Consider the following 19,178-nt stretch of genomic DNA (forward strand, 5'->3'; position numbering starts at 1 on the left):
CATATAGGTATACTGTGTAGGTGAAAGAAAAAAGATAGTTGCTGATCAGCGGTGCACAGTAACAAAGTACATTTACGTTACGTTTTTCGTAATTCACGTGATTTGTGTTTATTTGGATACTGTCACTTCACAACATTTCAAAGACACATATTTTACTTTTGACTCTACTACAGGTACTAAAGGTACATTATGAATTAGCCACGAAAGCTATATTCCAATAGTGATAATGGCAAATAACAGCTCACTAACACATCGTGTCACTATGATATCCTAACGAATTTGACAACTTTATTATGACATCATCAATGCAACGTAGCCCCACCACCACCACCAATGAATGCATTTGCCCCCCAGCAAATCCAGGAGCAGAGTGGAACAATGAGAAACTGTATGCAAGGTGTGTGAGAGCCAGGCGAGCTGTCGCAGGTGGCCATCCGTCACAGATTGCAGCTCTTCCGTAAACAGCCGGGGGGTGGGGGAGGGGGGAGGAGTGGAGCACGACGACACTACAGTGACGAGGCCAAATCAATACCACCTGTCAGCTGCTTGATACACTTTTTTTGAATCCTCAGTGTTCACTTAACTTCTGAGAATGTAGAGACTATAGGGATGGGAACTATCGATTAATTCATTCATTGATCAATTTTGATAACCTTATCAATGGATTAACCGGTTAGTTGATAAGCAGCGTTTTTGTAAAAATAATAATCTGAGAATCTTAATTCGCCTCAATGTCTAAGTATAACATAAAAATCTACATTTTGCCGATATACAGAAAGAATACAAAAGGCATATTATATTCCTTGATCAAATATTTATTAGACTATTTACGCCAGGCAATGGCATGAAATGAAAAGTGCACTGTCTGTCACATCACATGCAGAGATATTTCTGTGGCTACCAAGGTGTGGGTTTTTTTTTTAAACGGCCCACATGTGTGTTCCTCTGCCACTCGCACGCACATGCAGCATTACATTCACAGAAAATCACTTAATTTGATAGAACCGCAGAATTTAATTCATTATTAACTGTTAAGTTGAATTGAATAAATTTTTTTTATGTTTTTTTTTGTGGCTTTCGCTTTTATTTTTTATGTTTTTTATGGAGACAGACAGTAGGCTGACAGGAAATGGGGCGAGAGATGGGGGAAAGACATGCAGTAAAGGCCGTCGGGATCGGGAGTCGAACCCGCGGCACACTGCCAGACTGGATTACCAGCCAAGGTGCCTGGACCAATAATTTATTAACAGCGATTAATCGATTAACTATTAACATCCCTAGTAGAAACGGACCCATAGGGGTCCATTTGGGTTCCTTTCTACACTCACACCAGTCAAACACGTATTACTTAGGTATTATATTTATATATACTTTCTCCCCTTTTCTCCCTGTCCCTCACTCTTTGGTTCTCTGTTATGTCATAACTCTGAGACCACTGAGGACGATGGCGTCTCTAAAGACCTCCGCTCTAGTCTTCATCTCCCGTCCTCTGTCAGCTTGTCTGTCAGCCTCCTCCAGGACTTCCTTATGCTCTTTTCACTCCTCTCATCCTCTCTTATCATTACAGTGTCCTCGTCATCTCCCCCAGCTTTCATCTTATGTCACTGACTTGTGTCCACCCACATGTGGGATGATTAGAAGCCCAGATGTTGGTGGCTGCAACAGATGTTCAAAGGGCAGCGTGTTTTGGTAGCAAGAGAGAGAGAGAGAGAGAGAGAGAGAGAGAGAGAGAGTGTGTGTCACACACATTCATGTGTGTGAATGGATGGACCTTTGTAAGCTTTGAGTAAGCACTTGCATAAAAATGCAATCCATTATTATTATTATTAGAGCTGGACATGAACCAACAACCATGTCTTCAAAGTGATGGCCACCAGGGGATTGTTTTATAAAAATGTATTTATACATTTTCATTTCAAATTGAAATCGTAACATTATTGTGCAAGTTTAACCAGTCAACCTGGTTAAACAAAATCTTACAAACTTTATTTTGTTACGTGCTCATAGCGTGCAATGCAGCCAGAAGCGGTGGCTATTTAAGGGTCGTTGACATGGAACCCCTGGATTTAGCGATACATGTCCAGGGATGGACATGTAGCGCTAAATAAATACAATATATAAGCAGCAATGGAATGAAGTAATTTGAAGTGTGGATATAAAAAACGAAGACAGGCTATAATAGCGCCATTGTTTCGCTGTGGATCTCTGATTTAATGTGTAATCATGTCTGAGTCGTCAGTCTTGCCCACACTGTATATGGAGGGATGGTGGATCTCAGATTATGAATTCACAAAATGTGAATAATATTCACACACACACACACAATATATAGACTGCTCCTGGGACGACGTGGAGTGAGCGCTCACCGGCTCAGGCAAATAAAACACAGCAAACGTTCGTTGAAAAGGTCATGCTGTCGGATCTTGACAAAGTGGGCATTTGGGTTGAAGCCGGAGAGTATTGTGACGTGGTCAGTTCTGTCCCTGGCTGTGACACTCGGTTGGTATTTTGGGCTCTCAATCTTTGCTTTTGTCTATAGCTGTAGTGTTCCTTTTTAACAATGGATATTTGTTGATTTTCAATGACATCAATAACATCAAATCAAAAACAATATTGTACAACAATGACAAATCAAAAGTGTCCAAATAACAAGATCTAGTACAACAGATGTGCTGGCAATACATTAGCACAAGCATGCACACACACCAACCCAGTACCCACCACTTCCAACACTGCAGTATACCTGGCAAACACCGCGCATGCTTATCGACTCATTTTCATCCTCAAGCACACGTGAGATGTGCACAAGAAGTGAACAAACATGATGTGTTTATTCAGTGTGCGTGAGAAGAGATTAGAGGTCGGATGGGTCGGGCCAACTCTCATCAGGGAACGATCGTGGCTGCACTGAAGCTGTAACTCATAACTCTGACAGAAACGCACAACAACACCCAAGGACTGTGACCGAGAAAATGCCAATTAGTGGTACACAAGCAAATTGTACCAAGGGGAAAAAAAATGTTTCTCTTTCTTCCACCCAGCGTGCTTAAAACGTTCAATCTGTTGCCTGTTTAAAATACATTAACTAATGCAGCGGTTCTCAACCTGTGGGCCGGGGACCAATGTTGGGCTGCAAGGGTATTGCAATTATTATTGCAATAATTGGCAAAACTAATATTTCATACAGTGTGGGAGGGGAAAGAACATTGCAGATCTACAAGCGTGCTTGCAGATGTATCTAGCTTTAAGTCCATTAATGTTAAATATAAATTTACATTTACATTTTTATGTTATATCTTCTCATATAATAAATATACACAATATATTGTTGTGGGGAGCTGGAGAAGGGAGGATTGCACAGTATAATGCTAGTGTGCAGTGTTCATAAAAGGTTGAGAAACACTGCCAGTTATACTTTCTTCATCGTTATCTTTACACTAATTATATGTGACCATTTACCATGTTGTTTGTTGACTAGGGTTCATGATCTGAAGTCACTCTGGATAAGAGCGTCTGAATGAATAGTTAAATTGTAAATTGGCTTCTCTCCATCGTTGCATTACATACTGCGGGGCGAATGGAAGAACTTGTGTTTTATCCGTTCAGACGGGTCCGATGAGATGGAAGATTAGGGAATCTGGGTACTTGCAACCAGCCAACCGATCTGAACACAGCTGGCCAGATAAAACTCTAAATACGATCAGTGGGTCAACATTTGACGTCACAGGGGATGCGTTCGAGATTATTCATTCATGTTTTCTTTTTTTTCTGCACGGTGCTGAATGTGCTGATGCTGAACGTTGGCGACTCGCCGTGTTGTATAACCCGCCGTGTCACTGGGCTTGAACACAGAGCCGTAGCAAGGATTCTGATTGGATTCATAATAATAAAAAAGGCAGAACGTTGGATTGTCCTCGGCTCACCATGTGTTATTTGGTCACGACGTACCGTGCGATTCTTATGAAAACCGAAGTTTCTCACACTTTCCTCTTATCTTGATTGGCAGGTTTGAAAAGCGCCCTGGCTGGTGCCGTCACTGCTGTCGTTGCCGCCGTTGAGGAGACTGAGCCTCCTGTCCTGTCGTCGCCATGGGGAAACAGAACAGCAAGCTGCGGCCAGAGATGCTTCAAGATCTCCGGGAGAACACAGAGTTCTCTGACCACGAGCTGCAGGAGTGGTATAAGGTACGGCATATACTGTATACGGTTAACGCGCGCACGCACACAGAGCTCTTTAGGTGAAAATCTGTTTTTGCTAGTGAGAATAATGAATGAGGCCAGTTTGTTTGCCAAATCTGCCGTGATTATCCAGTGATAGACAGTGAAAACCACCATTGCTTTTACATCTCATTATAGACTACCAATTAGAATAATAAAAGCATAGAATAAATAATCATTTAATAATAAAACCGAACAAAAGTCAGTGATTTAATATGAATAACAAAGGTGCACCTCAAACAACAGTTAATCGGGTGTGAACCGAGTGGTGCATCTCTCTCTCTCTCTCTCTCTCTGTTGCCGTGATTAGTCATTATAGGTGAAAATAGTCTAGTATAAAATAGGGCTTAACTACATGAACCCTAGCATATATATTCTTGGCATGTCATAATAGGCAAGGATTCTGCGAAACCCAGAGAACATTCAGCAAAAAATCGCTGATGTACAAGCTCACAAATAATGCTTGTGAGCTAGCAAGTTAGTAAGTAGCCTTGGGAACCAACAGTTCCTGAGCCATGTGCCCCCCCCCCCCCCCTGGACATAATATTAGTATGTCACAGGGACTTAACCCCAATCCAACCCTTGATGCTGAGTGCCAAGCAGGGAGGCAGTGGGAACCAGTGTTGGGCATGACCTTCTAGTCTCAGAGCGGAGTCAGACACTCAAACCACGTGGCCAAAGAGCTGGTGTTGTAAGCTTATTTTCTGAGAATAAAAAGCATAGTATGTAGACCCCTGAGGGACCCTAGTAAACAAAGTTTATAGTGACATGAAAATGTTTTGTGTCTGTGTGTGTGTGTGCGCGACGTGTGCATGTGTGTGTAGGCTACTACTGTATATGCCTGTCTGTAGAGTAGGATATATGCGTGTGTGTTTATGGATTTACTGTACATGCATGCATTTGTGTGCATGTGTATGTGTGCGAGAGTGTGTGTGTAATGCTTATAGGGCTTTATGAATGGATTAGAATTATAGAACAGCTGGAGCTGCCGCATGTTGAACCACCACCTCTCTGACCTTTTACACTTAAGCTCTATAGCTAGCTACTGGGTTGCAGGGTACAGTTCTTATCACACCGACAGTAATACCAGCCCTAACGTAGGTAACCTGGATCAAATGTTTGTAGACACTATAGGTTTCCATACAGTACGCGGTATAAAAACGTACCTAACTTATGTTGTTCACTTGCATATTTTCTTTTCGGAAGCGACGATGCCATACAGGCATACACTATGAATTAATCTTCATCCACTTATGCAAGTGTCATGGACATTTGTCAAAACAACATCTGTTGTCTGAGTGTTCAAGGGATTACAATGCTAGGAAACAACAAGGATATTCTGTAAAGTAACTCTGTATCTCTCTATGTAAGCACGTACAATGATTGAGGGACGATTGAATACGGTTGTGGTCAGACTTCAGAGATGCCGCTAGACTTGAAATGAGTCGTGACTGAGTCTGAAGTGGGGCTAAAGGGTGTGCCACAAAATGGGTGTTTTGAATTCAACTGGTTGTCCACAAAAGCAATTTTGACTTGCCGCTAGCATTCACAGCATGTGCAAGAATGAAGGAGTCCTGCACACTGCCGTAACTTCCAAACTTCTAGAATGTTTGTCATAGACCTTCATCAGGAATACAAAGTTCTGGCCTTTAGCCTACTGTATATCTATATTTTTTTCCTCTACAAGTCAGCACAAATGTTGACCCATAACAACCTCTCCTGCAAGAGTCATCGTTAGGAATATCTAAATGTAAATTTCTGCCGAAGATATTGATATCTTTGACCTCCCTGCACCTCAAGTCTTTGTAAATAATGAAGCCTTTAGAGGTACTGATAATGATATCAGGTCAAAAACGGATCTGACTCATACCTTTTCTCCTCTGGCACATTGGCACTTAATGGAAGTCTAGACTGCTTTGAAAAGGGGAGAGGCTAGAACCGCTTAGAACCAATTTTGTGAAAGAAAACAGAAAGAAAATTCACAACCATGCCTTCAAAGTTCAAACATATAATTTTTTCCTTTTGAAGAAACTACCTCTGAGTTTTTAAATTCTATCCTCAATGTTGAATGACATTCTATGTTGAATGAATTAAACTTGAATGAATGAATGAATTGTACGGTACTGTCCATCTCAAGTGAGGTGAAACTGAGTGATCTCTGATGACAAGTGAGAATTATGTGGCCAGTTGCATGCATGCGTGCGCACGTTTGCGAATGTGTGTGTGTGTGTGTGTGTGTGTGTGATGCTTATAGGACTTTATGAATGGATTAGTGTTATTAGAACAGCTGGAGTTACCACATGTTGAACCACCTTTCTGAACTAGTATTGAACTAGGATTATATATATATATATATATATATATATATATATATATATATATATATATATATATATATACATATATAAATATATATATATATATATATATATATATATATATATATATATAAATTACTCATTCCTTGCAGCTTTGGATTCAAATAATTTTATGGATGAAGAATCCAAAAACAAAGAACAGCTAATGAATGGCCCAGGATTAGTTGCTTTAGTTGGATGTGCTACTGAAGGAAAGAGGGATAAAAGTGAGGTTTATTAACTATACTGGTCTACTTACAGTATTAGTGACAATGGAAGAGCAGGGAATGTGTGCGTGCGTGCATGCATACATGCATGTGTTTTGCTGTTAATAGTGGACACCTAATTTTCTGCAATTCATCAAGTATTGGATGCTTCATTCACCGTGAAGGAATGTGACTCAAACAGAACTTCTCTCAATCAATTAAATGTTTCACGGGGTAAGTGGCGTAATTGATTGAAAAAAGTCATTTTGTGGTTGAAATATTCCTTAGAAACGTCTTTGAACAGAATGTTGTGGACGTGCTGAAGTGCATTTTCAAAAGGTTCTTCTAATTTTCTTGAGTTTAAACATGACTCTTTTCTGCCAAAATAGTAGTACATTTTGTCATGGAATTGGGAAATATAGGTTTAATAAGGTTTCTGCTCTGCAGTCATAATGTGCTTGTCAATACTTTTTGTCCTCCACCCGAGAAATTGGCAGAGGCCTGGGCCTTCAGCCATAACGTTGATTGGGGCTAAGCATTATGGAAAAAATATGAATGTTGTTATTATCTTTGAAAGGTTCAGTCAAAGAAAATGCGTGTTTGTTGTTGAAGGGCTACAGTGCAGCTATGCTGTTCAACATGAATAAACTAGCAGAATATTTCACCCATAAAAATGCCAGACCAAAATAACAGGGGATTATTAGTGCATCAGAGCATATTTACAGGGGATACTAGAAACTCCAACAAAAGTGAGCGCTTTTTCAGGCAGACACAAATTGCTGAGCTGCAGGCTAGACAGGATTATTTACTCTCAAAGGCTGTTCGCATTTAAGAGCATGTTCTGCATCAGGAGTGTTTTATAATGAATATTCTTTTGTGGGCCTATACAGCAAATATATTTCTACATTGAGTGAGCTTGCCTTTTGATAACCATTAATTCCTTAAAATGGTACATTTTACTTCATTTGAATTAGTTGAGAAAGAAAACAGTTAATAAGAAACAAAGTGAACAGTTTGATAGGCCCTACTAGATGGCCATTAAATCTCAATTAGATGAAAGGATAACTACAGTATTTGACATTATTGGCAGCACACTAGCACACTAATCCAAAACTCATTCTTGTCAGCTTGTGGTTACATGAGCCAATTTATTTCATTCTAAATGAAATGAATCCAATCGATGATTCATGTTAGTGGAGTTAAGATGTACGTTTACTCCAAATGATACACTGTTTCTGACATGTACAAACACAGCAACAGCTTTATCAGAATATACAGTAATACTCCTGCAGTTATGTTATAAAATGCATTGGAGAAGGCCCAGGATGAACTTGATTGCAGGTACCAGATCAAAAACAATACCGAAACTGTAGAGGCAAATCTTGCTTTAACAAACACAGCTGCAAGCTAATTAAATCTTAGCCCTACCTGACATAGCCCTATACCTTAGCCCTACATGACAGTCACAGAAGGTAATATTGTAAACAAAAGCATCAAAGCCGGAGACCCCCCCCCCCCCCCCCCCCCCCCCTTTTTATGGCGTGCTGCAGGATAGAGCACCTTCGCCCCCGAGGATGCATACAGAGCGGTAGTACAGACTCTTTCATGCCAACTGCCATCAGACTCTACTCTCTCTAATGCAGAAGAACAGTCTCCCCCAATGCACTGTCCTATGATGGCCCTGGCCGTGTGTGTTTTTGTACCACCTGTGTCTGTTATTTTTTTCTGTTTGTCCATTAGTTTCAGTTTTATTTATGTGTCACATTACGGTATGCTGCTGTAACGTGTAATTTCCCTTCGGGTATTAATAAAGTATATCTCATCTCATACACTACAGTTAAGAGAAGCCTCCCATACACTACAAGACTTATTTTTACAAGATTTTGGAGAGATTTTTAAAGACTATATTAGACTAGAATGTAGTCTTTAAAATAATCTTGTCAAAAATCTTTATGGAGTTAACCCATTCTGGACGGGAACCCCTCTTGGTGTTTTAAAGATGGAGTGCCACAATGTTTGTATTTTTCCAGTTTTTCATGTGTCTATGAGGTGACAATAGCAATATCAAACATAGATAACTAGTAATTATAGCTTTTCCCCCCTCTACCAGACACCACCAATTGAGCATCCCATCCTCCTTTGCAAGCGTCTTTGTTAGCATAATCAAAATGCAATTTCAAGCTTCAAAGCTCTCTGTACCTCAAGTGTTTAAAAAAAAATAATAATAATGAAGGTACTGAAATCAGGTTAAAGACGGATGTGACTTGTACCTTTCTTTTTCCTTTTCTCCTCGAGCACAATGGCACTTTATACATTTCTCGACTGCTTTCAAAATAGGCATATAGGACTGCTCTGGACTGAAATTGTGCCCATGACTAAGTGCATTCTCAAAAGGTTCTTCAATATTCTTGGGTTCATGTTCATTGGTGGCATACTGTATGTATAATCATGCAAATATTCACTGGCGCTAGATTGCACACCGACAGAATATACCTATCATTGCTGTTGGGCAGAAACCTGATGTTATTTTTCAGTAAATGGTAGAAAGAACCTGTATTCCAATGGATCCATAGGATTCGCATCATGTGAGCTTGTAGATCGGCTATCTTTTTTACTTGTGTGACACTGGTATGAGGAAGTAGGTCATTGACGCTAAAGAAAAGATGAAATAATTATGTAGATACAAGGTGTCTGCCTGACAGCAACGATATGTTAACTCAGTCAGACATCTAGTGTCAGTCAATTTATTCTTCTTATGTCTCAACTCTCAACTCTTATCTGCACCTACGTTTAACTTCCGTTGCTGCTACAAGACATGAATTCCCCCATCAGGATCATTAAAAAGGTCGATCATCTTAACATTAGCCTTTTCTACCAAAAAGGGGTCTCCATGTATTAAATGGAGGTTTTGATTCTTAATGATTTGGAAAGGCTTTACTCGATCCTAATAAGGTTTTGTTCTGGAATCAGTTTGTGAGTCTTTGTCCCCCACCCGAGAAGTTGGTGGAGGCCCTAGGCCTGGGCCTAGGGCCAAAACGCTACATGGGGTTGCAAATTGGAATGAAAAATATCATTATTCTTTTAAAATCCGGTCCAAGAAAATGTCACTTTGTTGTTGAAGGGATACAGGAGTGACCCTGTTCAATAGAAAGGAATAAAGTACTGTAGCATCTGGGAATATTTCACCCAGAATGTGTCAGACAAGAAGCCATTATTTCCAATGGAAGGGCACAGTGTCTGGTGGAAAGAGATGAGAATACATCAGTGGGTCGGACTCTTCATAATACTTTCTCATGTATCACAACCATTACCAATATGAAGCCCTGAACTGAACTTGAAAAGAAAACAGAGGAAAAACCTGTAATTGCAGACAAAGTCAAAGTCCTACTTGTCACACACTTTACTGCAGTGAAAGTTGTACTCATTTGACCCGTCTCTCGGAGCGGTGAGCCACAGCCGTGCCACACTCAGGAAACATATATAGTTCATCTGACCCCCCAATCCAATCCAATCCTATTGATGCTGAGTGCCAAGCAGGGAGGCATTGGGTCCCATTTTTACAGCCTTCGGTATGACACAGCCAGGGATCGAACCCCCGACCTCCCAGTTTAAGGGCGGACACTCTAACCACAAGGTCTGGTGTTAGACCTGTAGTAGTCTACTACGACTACTCTGAGCAACAGGGTAGTCGTAGATAAATAAATAAAATACATAGGCTTACACTAAACTTTCCATGACGAGAACACCTCAGTCTGTCTTGGAATAAGAAGGTTTCTGGTTCAATCCCCAGCTCCTGGTTATGCGTCGAAATGTCCTTGTGCAAGACATTTAACCACTTAAACCCTATCCCTAGACCCCTGGGAATCCCCCAGGGGTCTAAACTAGGCTATCTAAATTTTTCCCTCTACACCAAATCTCTTCAGCAAAAATAGCAGATCTACTTTCATTGAATATTTTCTCCAGAATGGGAATGCTAGAATTCATGTGGTTAAACCCTAACAACTGCTCCTGGTGAGCAGGTTGGTGCCTTGCATGGTCTCCTTCGCCGTCAATGTGTGAAATGTGTGTGTGAATGGGATGGAATGCACTTTGTAAAGCACTTTGCAGAAAGGTAAATGTAATTGCACCATTTACAAGCTATATGGCAAGAAAGAAACTACCCTAAGTGTAATTACTGGGAAGATATCGCTTCCCTTCTTTGTGAAAATTCCCCATATCACCTCAAACTAGCCGACCAGGCATAATGAGACAGATTAGTGGAGAGTTTCTTTGCCAGAGCCGAGGATTTGAGTCACCTGGTTCCGATTTGAGTTAGACACAAATAACAATTCTAGTATCTTCCTATCAGACTGTATACATTACTTGAGACTTGGCTTAGACTTGCAATTGCATGTATTTGACTTTAGGTGGATGACTCAAGAAATATACCACAATCACACACATACACAACTATCAAGCGATACTCAAAATTCCCTGCTCTAATGTGAGATTATTCTGCGTTTTTCACGCATTCCACTGGCACAGGCCTCACGATCCCGCCTATGGTAACGGGAGAGAATGTGCTAATGTTCCCAAAAATGTTGATAAAACAAAGAATGCCGTCTGCAAAACATGTGCAACAAATATATCAGATGGAGTAAGAGGGAGGGGTGGTCTAGGGCCCAACGTTCTCTTTATTTCACAACGGGCTATGCATTTTCCTCATCGAGGTCATGCAGTATTTGATCTGCAAATGCCAATATTTAACAAATTGAAACGTTACTTTATTTACAGTAACTAGCCCTAACGACAGCTATGATCTAGACCTACCTCACAGTATGTTTGCTATCATGGATAGTTAGCAAGCAAGCTATTCCTTTATCTCAACATCAGGGATCATAGTTGTACACAGTCCCCCTTGTTTTTGGAAAATACTTGCTTAGAAGCTATAATGTGCTTTCAGAAATATGTTTACAATAGGCTTGTTTTAGAGAGTAACTTTTGCAGTACATTTGTGTCATTAGTGGGTGACAGCCGACATTAAAATACACGGTCTAACAATGGTGTGTCTTCCCTGTGAATTTCTGATCCTAAATATGGAGTTTGGTTTTGGCCGATGAAACCTTGCATGCATATCTATTTTTTGCATTGACTTTGCGTGTAATTAAGGCACACGCCGGCAAATCGGCGTCCACAGCAAAAGTGTTAAGTCAACTGGTTGAATGGCTCTTGAGATGTGCGGAGGACAGACACACACAGTTTGGGGGGTTTATCAGTAAAGGACTGATCTGCAACTATTGATTATTTTATTTGCGATTATTCTATCAATTGCTTTTTTTAAACAAATCAATAAACCACTGAAATCAAATCAACTATTTTGCGTGTTTATTTCGAATAAGAGTATCGACTAGTTTGATTGTTGCACCCGTAGACTGATCTTCACTTTCTGTCCTCAAATATGCCCTCCTCTCCCGTCCTCCCCTCCTCTCTCCAGGGCTTCCTAAAGGACTGTCCGAGTGGAAACCTTAACGTGGAAGAGTTCAAAAAGATCTACGCCAACTTCTTCCCCTACGGCGACGCTTCCAAGTTCGCGGAGCACGTCTTCCGCACATTCGACACCAACGGCGACGGCACGATAGACTTCCGGGAGTTCATCATCGCTCTGAGTGTGACGTCGCGGGGGAAGCTGGAGCAGAAATTGAAATGGGCCTTCAGCATGTACGACCTGGACGGAAATGGTTACATCAGCCGCGACGAGATGCTGGAAATTGTGCAGGTGAGAAGGCGTCTGATGGATTAATTAAGGATTAATAATTAACTTGTGTAGGACAATGGTCTGTTGGGAACGCGACCCTCTCTGGTCATGCAGTAGCCGTTGTACCTACTGTCAGAGTACTGACCGTGCAGTACCGACAGGCCCAGACTGAAGCCAATCGGTCGGAAAGGTGCCCGAGTCATGCCTGAGGCATTCACACACAGACACACGGGTTTATAGATATATTCTGGACAAACTCTTATCTGACACACTCATACCCAGACACACAGAGATTACGAGCATTCATTAATAGATTTTGGCCATGTCATTATTAAACAATAATACAATTAAAAAATCTGAACTTCCAGAAATAGTGAAAATAGCTTATCTACAAGCTCAAATTCATCACATTGCAATGAGTTGTAAGCATGTAGATCAGCTATGTTTGCTGTTCGGGAATCGAACCCATAACTTGCCGTCAGAGCTTATGTGTGGTATGCAGCTTAAGCACTAGGCCTTTGCCGCCCACATAAAGGGGTTAAGTTTGATAACATAGTGCCCACATGAAAAGCCACATGATTGCCTTGCATGTTGATTTGTTATGTCACAAGAACACAATCTGCATTGTAGGATATGCACATTTAACACATGCAAATACATAGCCTGGCATGGCCAGAATATCACTGTGTAGATATAATTGTCTACACATTTCCAGATAGATACTACTGTACATACAGCAGATACGACAGACATAGATATAGACAGCAGGGGCTGGCTTCCTTGACATTGACAGATTGGATTTCTCTTCATGTTGATTGACACAAAGCCCAGGTCACAGGCTACAATTTCAAATAGTTATGTCTAGGAAGTCCAAATAATGGAGATGAGTATTTTTACCATGCCATATGTCTAGGACAGAAGACCAAAACCATAGTGCCCATTTCACCAGATTGTATTTTGCAAAGATGCGGTCTACACCACATTTGCACAGATATAAGATTTACAGGTTAAGGTTTGGAAGTCTAAATATGTCATTAACCTATGGTCACAGCGTGCTTATACGGTCATTTGGCTACACAGCGCCGTTTGATTTGCTGAACCAGCCTACTAAACATGAACTTCAGCTGGACGCGGTAAGGCCAGCTAGCCAATAAAAAATGCGAATGTCCTCCATCCAGCACAGGGAAAACAGTGGCCATCTGGACATCAGCTCATGATTCATTTTCACTTTATTTCTGTGATCAGATGATAGATGTGATTATTAAAATGAATGGATATCGAGGTATCTGCATTGGAGGCTAAGCTGCTGGCATACAAAGGCATTGACTCATGGGTTGACAGTCAACCAAGCCCCCAGTAAGGCTATCCAACGTTGAAGATGCCACTACCTACTGGCGAAATATGGAATTGCAGCACTTTAATGGAAGTGGACGGACGTCACGTGCGTAAGCCCGGACCTCAAAATTGACATCCGGGGCTAGGCTAAGCTAAACCTCCGCTCGCTCGAGCCATTGAGTTATAATTATACTTCCGGAAGTCTTCCGGGTGCTTCAAAACACCACTGAGCAACAAAAATGAATAGGGGGGGGGGGGGGGGGGGGCTAACGCTCCGGTTCGGTCTCCATCCTTCTTTATACTCTATGGTTGACACTAACCAGAGTAACCACAATCAATGGGCTAGTATATACACATAGAATAACTCTTCCTATGCCCGGGCCGCTTTCATACTTCCTTCACAGGTGTTACTGATGATACCAATTAAGGCTCTGTTCCATTTAGTGTGCAGTGGTTTTTAATTTCAAGGACCCCCATGAGTTACACAGCCGTACGGGGCCATTTGGAATCAGCGGTAACACCTGTGAAGTAGGGATGGGGCCCACATTCTTTCCAAAATGGTGCGCATAGAGCCCATTGTTGAGCATGTGAAAGCAACAGAGCACATTGCAAGTCTCTCGCCATCACCAAGCCATTAATGAAACTCAATGTAAAGAGACCACATACAAATCATGTGAATAAGATATGCAACAGACTCTCTGTCTGGGCCTATGAATGTGTATTCTCTTGGATTAGTGAGTTAAATTTAACCAGTTTGTGCAGTGTGCAGAATACTGGGATTATCCTCAAACTCGTTGAGGTTACGCACCACTGGATGAAAGTAAAGGGAGCTATTGTATTATTGCATAGAAATGTGTGTGGGGGGGGGGGTGAGAGAGCACAAAAGCAAGGTCTCCAATTTACTTCAATGATATTAGGCAGTGTGCAGACTTCAAGGGTAACGAGTGGCACTTTCACATTCACCAATAACCCCACAAACGAGAGCTATTCATTGCGATCAGAGGAGAAGCAAATTGCTTTCAAGGGCTGAAAACCATTTGAAATCATACCGCCTTGGCATGCAGTCACCCGCTGCCAGTGATTTAGTCATAGCGGTGGAGCGATGGCGCAGAGGCCTCGTTTTATTCCTCCCTCTGAGGAAGATGCGGTGAGAGTCTTAGACAATGATCTACAGTCAGCTTCACATCCCTCCTCAACTCCTTCCTGAGAGGATTGAGTGGGCGCATAAGCTGCGTCTAAGACGGGCGAATACTACTTCTTCTCCGTTCACTCACAGAGGTTAATTTAGTACTATCAGGAGACAGAAGGAGGTCTTATCGGTCATAGATGAAGATATCCGCAATCAATACGGTAAGCTCTGCTCGTAAACCCCCACCCCCCGCCACTCTGATCTCTGTCTGAGGCCAACTTCTGCTCGCTAGGAATTGTCCCAGCGCCCTATGTGGACACGATTCCTTGATGACTTGCCCAGGGAGCGGCTTATGGCACAGGGAACACAAATGAACCGTCATGTTAAAATCTGCATCCTATAAGCAAATATAGTTTAGCTATTTTCTTTTGTTTTTCTGTCATTTGCATGCCACTGCCTGGCCAGAATTCGGCTACCCCCCTGAGTGCGTAGCGTTAGTCCGACTGACGTCCCAATAATCCAACATTACTAACCCTAACCTAACGCCGAAGCCACGGGTGAGTCACGTATGTCAGAATATTGGTACATCGGACTAACGTATGCCCTTCCTCTATCTACTCTCTCTCTCAGGCCATCTACAAGATGGTGTCATCCGTGATGAAGATGCCAGAGGATGAGTCCACACCAGAGAAGAGGACGGATAAGATATTCAGACAGATGGACCTCAACAACGATGGTGGGAGGAAGAGGAAATGCATTAAAATGTTAAAAATTTAACTGAAATTCAAAGTGCATGATTGGCTATTTCCACTGGGGTTGGGTTTTTGTGATAATTCGCTTATTTCCATCGAAATAAGTAGTAAAGTGTGCCACTTGGGATACTATTTACATTATGAAGAGAGGATATATACAAAAACAATTGAGTTTTGACCCTCATTGAGGGCTTATGGTAGGGGAAATAGCCAAAAGACGACGATCTGCCCCCAACACCACGCCGATGTGTACCGTGTAGCTAGCTAGGGTAGACGTCGGTCCGCCCCCCTCCTACACCTCCTCCCTCACTCACTGAGGAAGCATCAGTCAACAGTCACACGGGGAAGACTTCTCCCCGACACGGTGCATAATACTACAGTTAGTTATTTGCAAAGTTAATGTGATAAAATGAACAGCAGGATCAAATCGGAACGATTATCCGTCTATATCAGCAACACACGGATGTGTTGTCTTGCAACTATGGGTCGCAGATGCCACACGGACATGGGGAAGACACGGGTCGCGCATGTGTGTGACATAGACTATTTATGCGAGTCCCAGGAATACACAGAGCCCCCCCCCCCCCCCCCCCCCCCGGGAAGGCTTTGCGCACCACTTGCCTAATAATATTAATTCTGTGCCCATCCCAACTTAACTTCCCAATCTTATCAGTTACCAATTCCCTCCCAATCAATAATGTGATCTATTAAGCCCAACACACACCGTCTGTGAAACAGGTGCGCAGCGACGCGGCAATGCCTGGAAAATAGAACAGTGGCGTATCGGAGCGTCAGGCGAGGCGTGAACGCCGCCGGTGTGGCATAGGTTCATTGAAAATTATGGAGGCGGCTGTTTTGACGCATGGCGTTTGCAGACGGTGTGTGTTGGGCTTAACATTGCATTACCAACACTGTACATCATTTGCCGTTCATATATATATTAGAATGGGTAAGGACTAGTATGTATATAAAGAAGGAATATTTTCTTGTGACCCATAAAAATGTTATACTTAAGGCGAGACACCCCAGGTGAATAGGGAAAAAAAGTTAAATAATAGCTATCACAATGAAACTTCTCCAGTTGATTACTTATATTAAAAATAAGATTTTTTGTATTACAAGTTTTCTGAAATGATATGTTTAAATATGCAAATTAGGCATTATATGCGCTAATTTGCATACATTTCGGGACGATAAATCTGAAGATCGGATAAAGCCAGGTTCAAAATTATCATTTCATTTTGTTGACACATTAGAGACAAAGAAAATTACACATGGGATTTTTGATATCTCTAATTATCACTCCACAAATCAGAAAATAGTGTCAACAGGCATAAAAACCCCATTTTCGGCATGTTTTTAGGTATAACGTGATGTAAATCAGGCTGTGAATGATATATCAACAAATCCATGTGTAAATGTCTGCGGAATATAGTTATGCATGAGTGTGGAGATTCTTTGTCCCAGGTATGAGGAAAACTTATTTTGAGAAAACGGCCTTTAAAGATTTGTATTGTAAAATTCCAAAACGTTTTATTTGAAGCCACTATTTGGAGACAAAATATCTCATCCAAACCTTGGCAACAACATATAATGGCATATATCATTGGAAAGGTCTGGACCTCGAGCTGACTGTGGTCTGATCCAAATATGGTCACTTCCTTTGTACCAACAACCAATCATGAAAATAGAGATGGTGGATTTTCACCCAGAAAAACGAGCTGTCATTGGCCAAAATAAACTATCAAAATAAACATCTAAATCTGTATTTGTAATGTGTATTTTGCTTTAGTTTGAAAGAAAACATGTTTAGGAAGCAAAATAGCAAAAAAAAAAATCATGATTTCACCTGTATTGTCTCGCCTTAAGTAATTTACTTAACTTGCCTCTCCATCCTCCATTCTCTTTCAGGTAAACTGTCTCTGGAAGAGTTCATCAAAGGTGCCAAAAGCGACCCTTCCATTGTGCGGCTACTTCAGTGCGACCCAAGCTCCGCCTCCCAGTTCTGAGGCTACCAACGACTACCAACCCGCACACCCCGGCCCCGCCCCCTGTTGCTATGGAAAACAGTCACTCAAATCAATGCATGATAGTTCTCGTCTCTCTTATATTATTATCTTCCCTTTTTTTGGCGTACAAAAATTCCGAGGGGGGGAAAAAAAAAAAAAAAAAGAAATTCACACATTGTATACACATTAAATTGTACGTTTTTGAAAAAGGGGACGCGCATATAACGTAAGGGTCAACTGAGATACAAACGAACGTGCAGTTGCCATGGCGTCCACCACGTACCCCCCCCCCCCCCCCCCCCGATACCCGGGGTTTCTGTCGCCGCGTGGCTGCCGGGATCCATGCAGCGAGTGCCGTGTCAGGCCATTTGGACACAAGTCCACTCCGGAGTTTTCTTTTCTCTCTCTCTCTCTTTTATTATCATTATTTTTGTGGGACGGGAACGTTTTCATCTTGAAAACCATGCATGGCTCCCGTTAAGTGTTCGGCACACAGTCTCGTTCCAGTCTTCTCTTCCAAGGCACAGCTCCTCTACCACTTTTATATTCATATATTTATGTGTATGATATATATATATACACACACACACACACACTGTATATATATATATATCATAAGATAAAAATAGACAAGTATGTTTGTTTTCATATAAAGATTACACACTCTTGCGTTGAAAGGCAGTATTATGTAGCGTAGTTCTGAGATGGTGTGAATTCAGGATGGGGACACACAGGGCGATCTAGTTGAGGTTGTGAGTGTATGGTTGGGGGGGGGGGGGGGGGGGGGATTTCACAAAGGGAACGAAGGTTGGTGATCCTGTAGGGTTTTTATTGATGTCGATACTTTTAATTTTTAATATTTTTTATTTTGGTCTTTTCTTTTTCTTCTTTTGTACATGGTATCGTTTTCCTCTTGATATTGCTTTATTTATACATTTTTATTTTCATTTTATTTTGTTTTATTATTAAATGTGTTAATTGAACAGTGGGAAAGATACACTATTGAGACGGACCTCACTGGGATTTCAGAAAGTGTCGATATGAGGAGACTCGTCACCTTTCAGTATTGCAGGGGAAATTATTGATGAGGGTAAATGTGTACCAGGTGAATCCATAATGCATTTGATCAATGACACCAGTAGTACATATCATTTGAGCCACCGTGTGTGTGCGTTGTGTGTGTGTGTGTGTGTGTGTGTGTGTGTGTGTGTGTGTGTGTGTGTGTGTGTGTGTGTGTAAAGTAAGGCTGCATATTTGGTCTGAATGAATGCACAGTGACAGTTTTGTGGGCATGTGAATATGCTGTGTCTGAGGCTACCTTTTACAGTATTATTATCATGATGTGTTGTTTCTTAATTTGTAAGTATTTTAAAGTTCTCTCATTGAGGAACAGTAAAGTTCAAGGCTCGTGTTGTTTTATCTCTCAGTGCGCTGCATGC

General features: G+C 41.5%; 1 protein-coding gene across 1 annotated transcript in view; it reads left to right on the forward strand.

The window, feature by feature from the left end:
* LOC310858857 (hippocalcin-like protein 1) overlaps positions 1 to 17,869 on the forward strand; it is a 43,931-nt gene extending 26,062 nt beyond the window's left edge. Inside the window, exons 2-5 of the mRNA XM_083765146.1 lie at positions 4,007 to 4,184; positions 12,254 to 12,535; positions 15,609 to 15,714; positions 17,642 to 17,869. Of these exons, the coding sequence (XP_083621272.1) occupies positions 4,089 to 4,184; positions 12,254 to 12,535; positions 15,609 to 15,714; positions 17,642 to 17,739 (582 nt within the window). The 5' untranslated portion in view covers positions 4,007 to 4,088 and the 3' untranslated portion in view covers positions 17,740 to 17,869. The remainder of the gene's footprint in view (positions 1 to 4,006; positions 4,185 to 12,253; positions 12,536 to 15,608; positions 15,715 to 17,641) is intronic.
* Positions 17,870 to 19,178: the final 1,309 nt, after the last annotated feature.

This window comes from Protomyctophum parallelum (genome assembly GCF_964188405.1).
Source record: "Protomyctophum parallelum genome assembly, chromosome: 1".
NCBI classification, from domain to species: domain Eukaryota; kingdom Metazoa; phylum Chordata; class Actinopteri; order Myctophiformes; family Myctophidae; genus Protomyctophum; species Protomyctophum parallelum.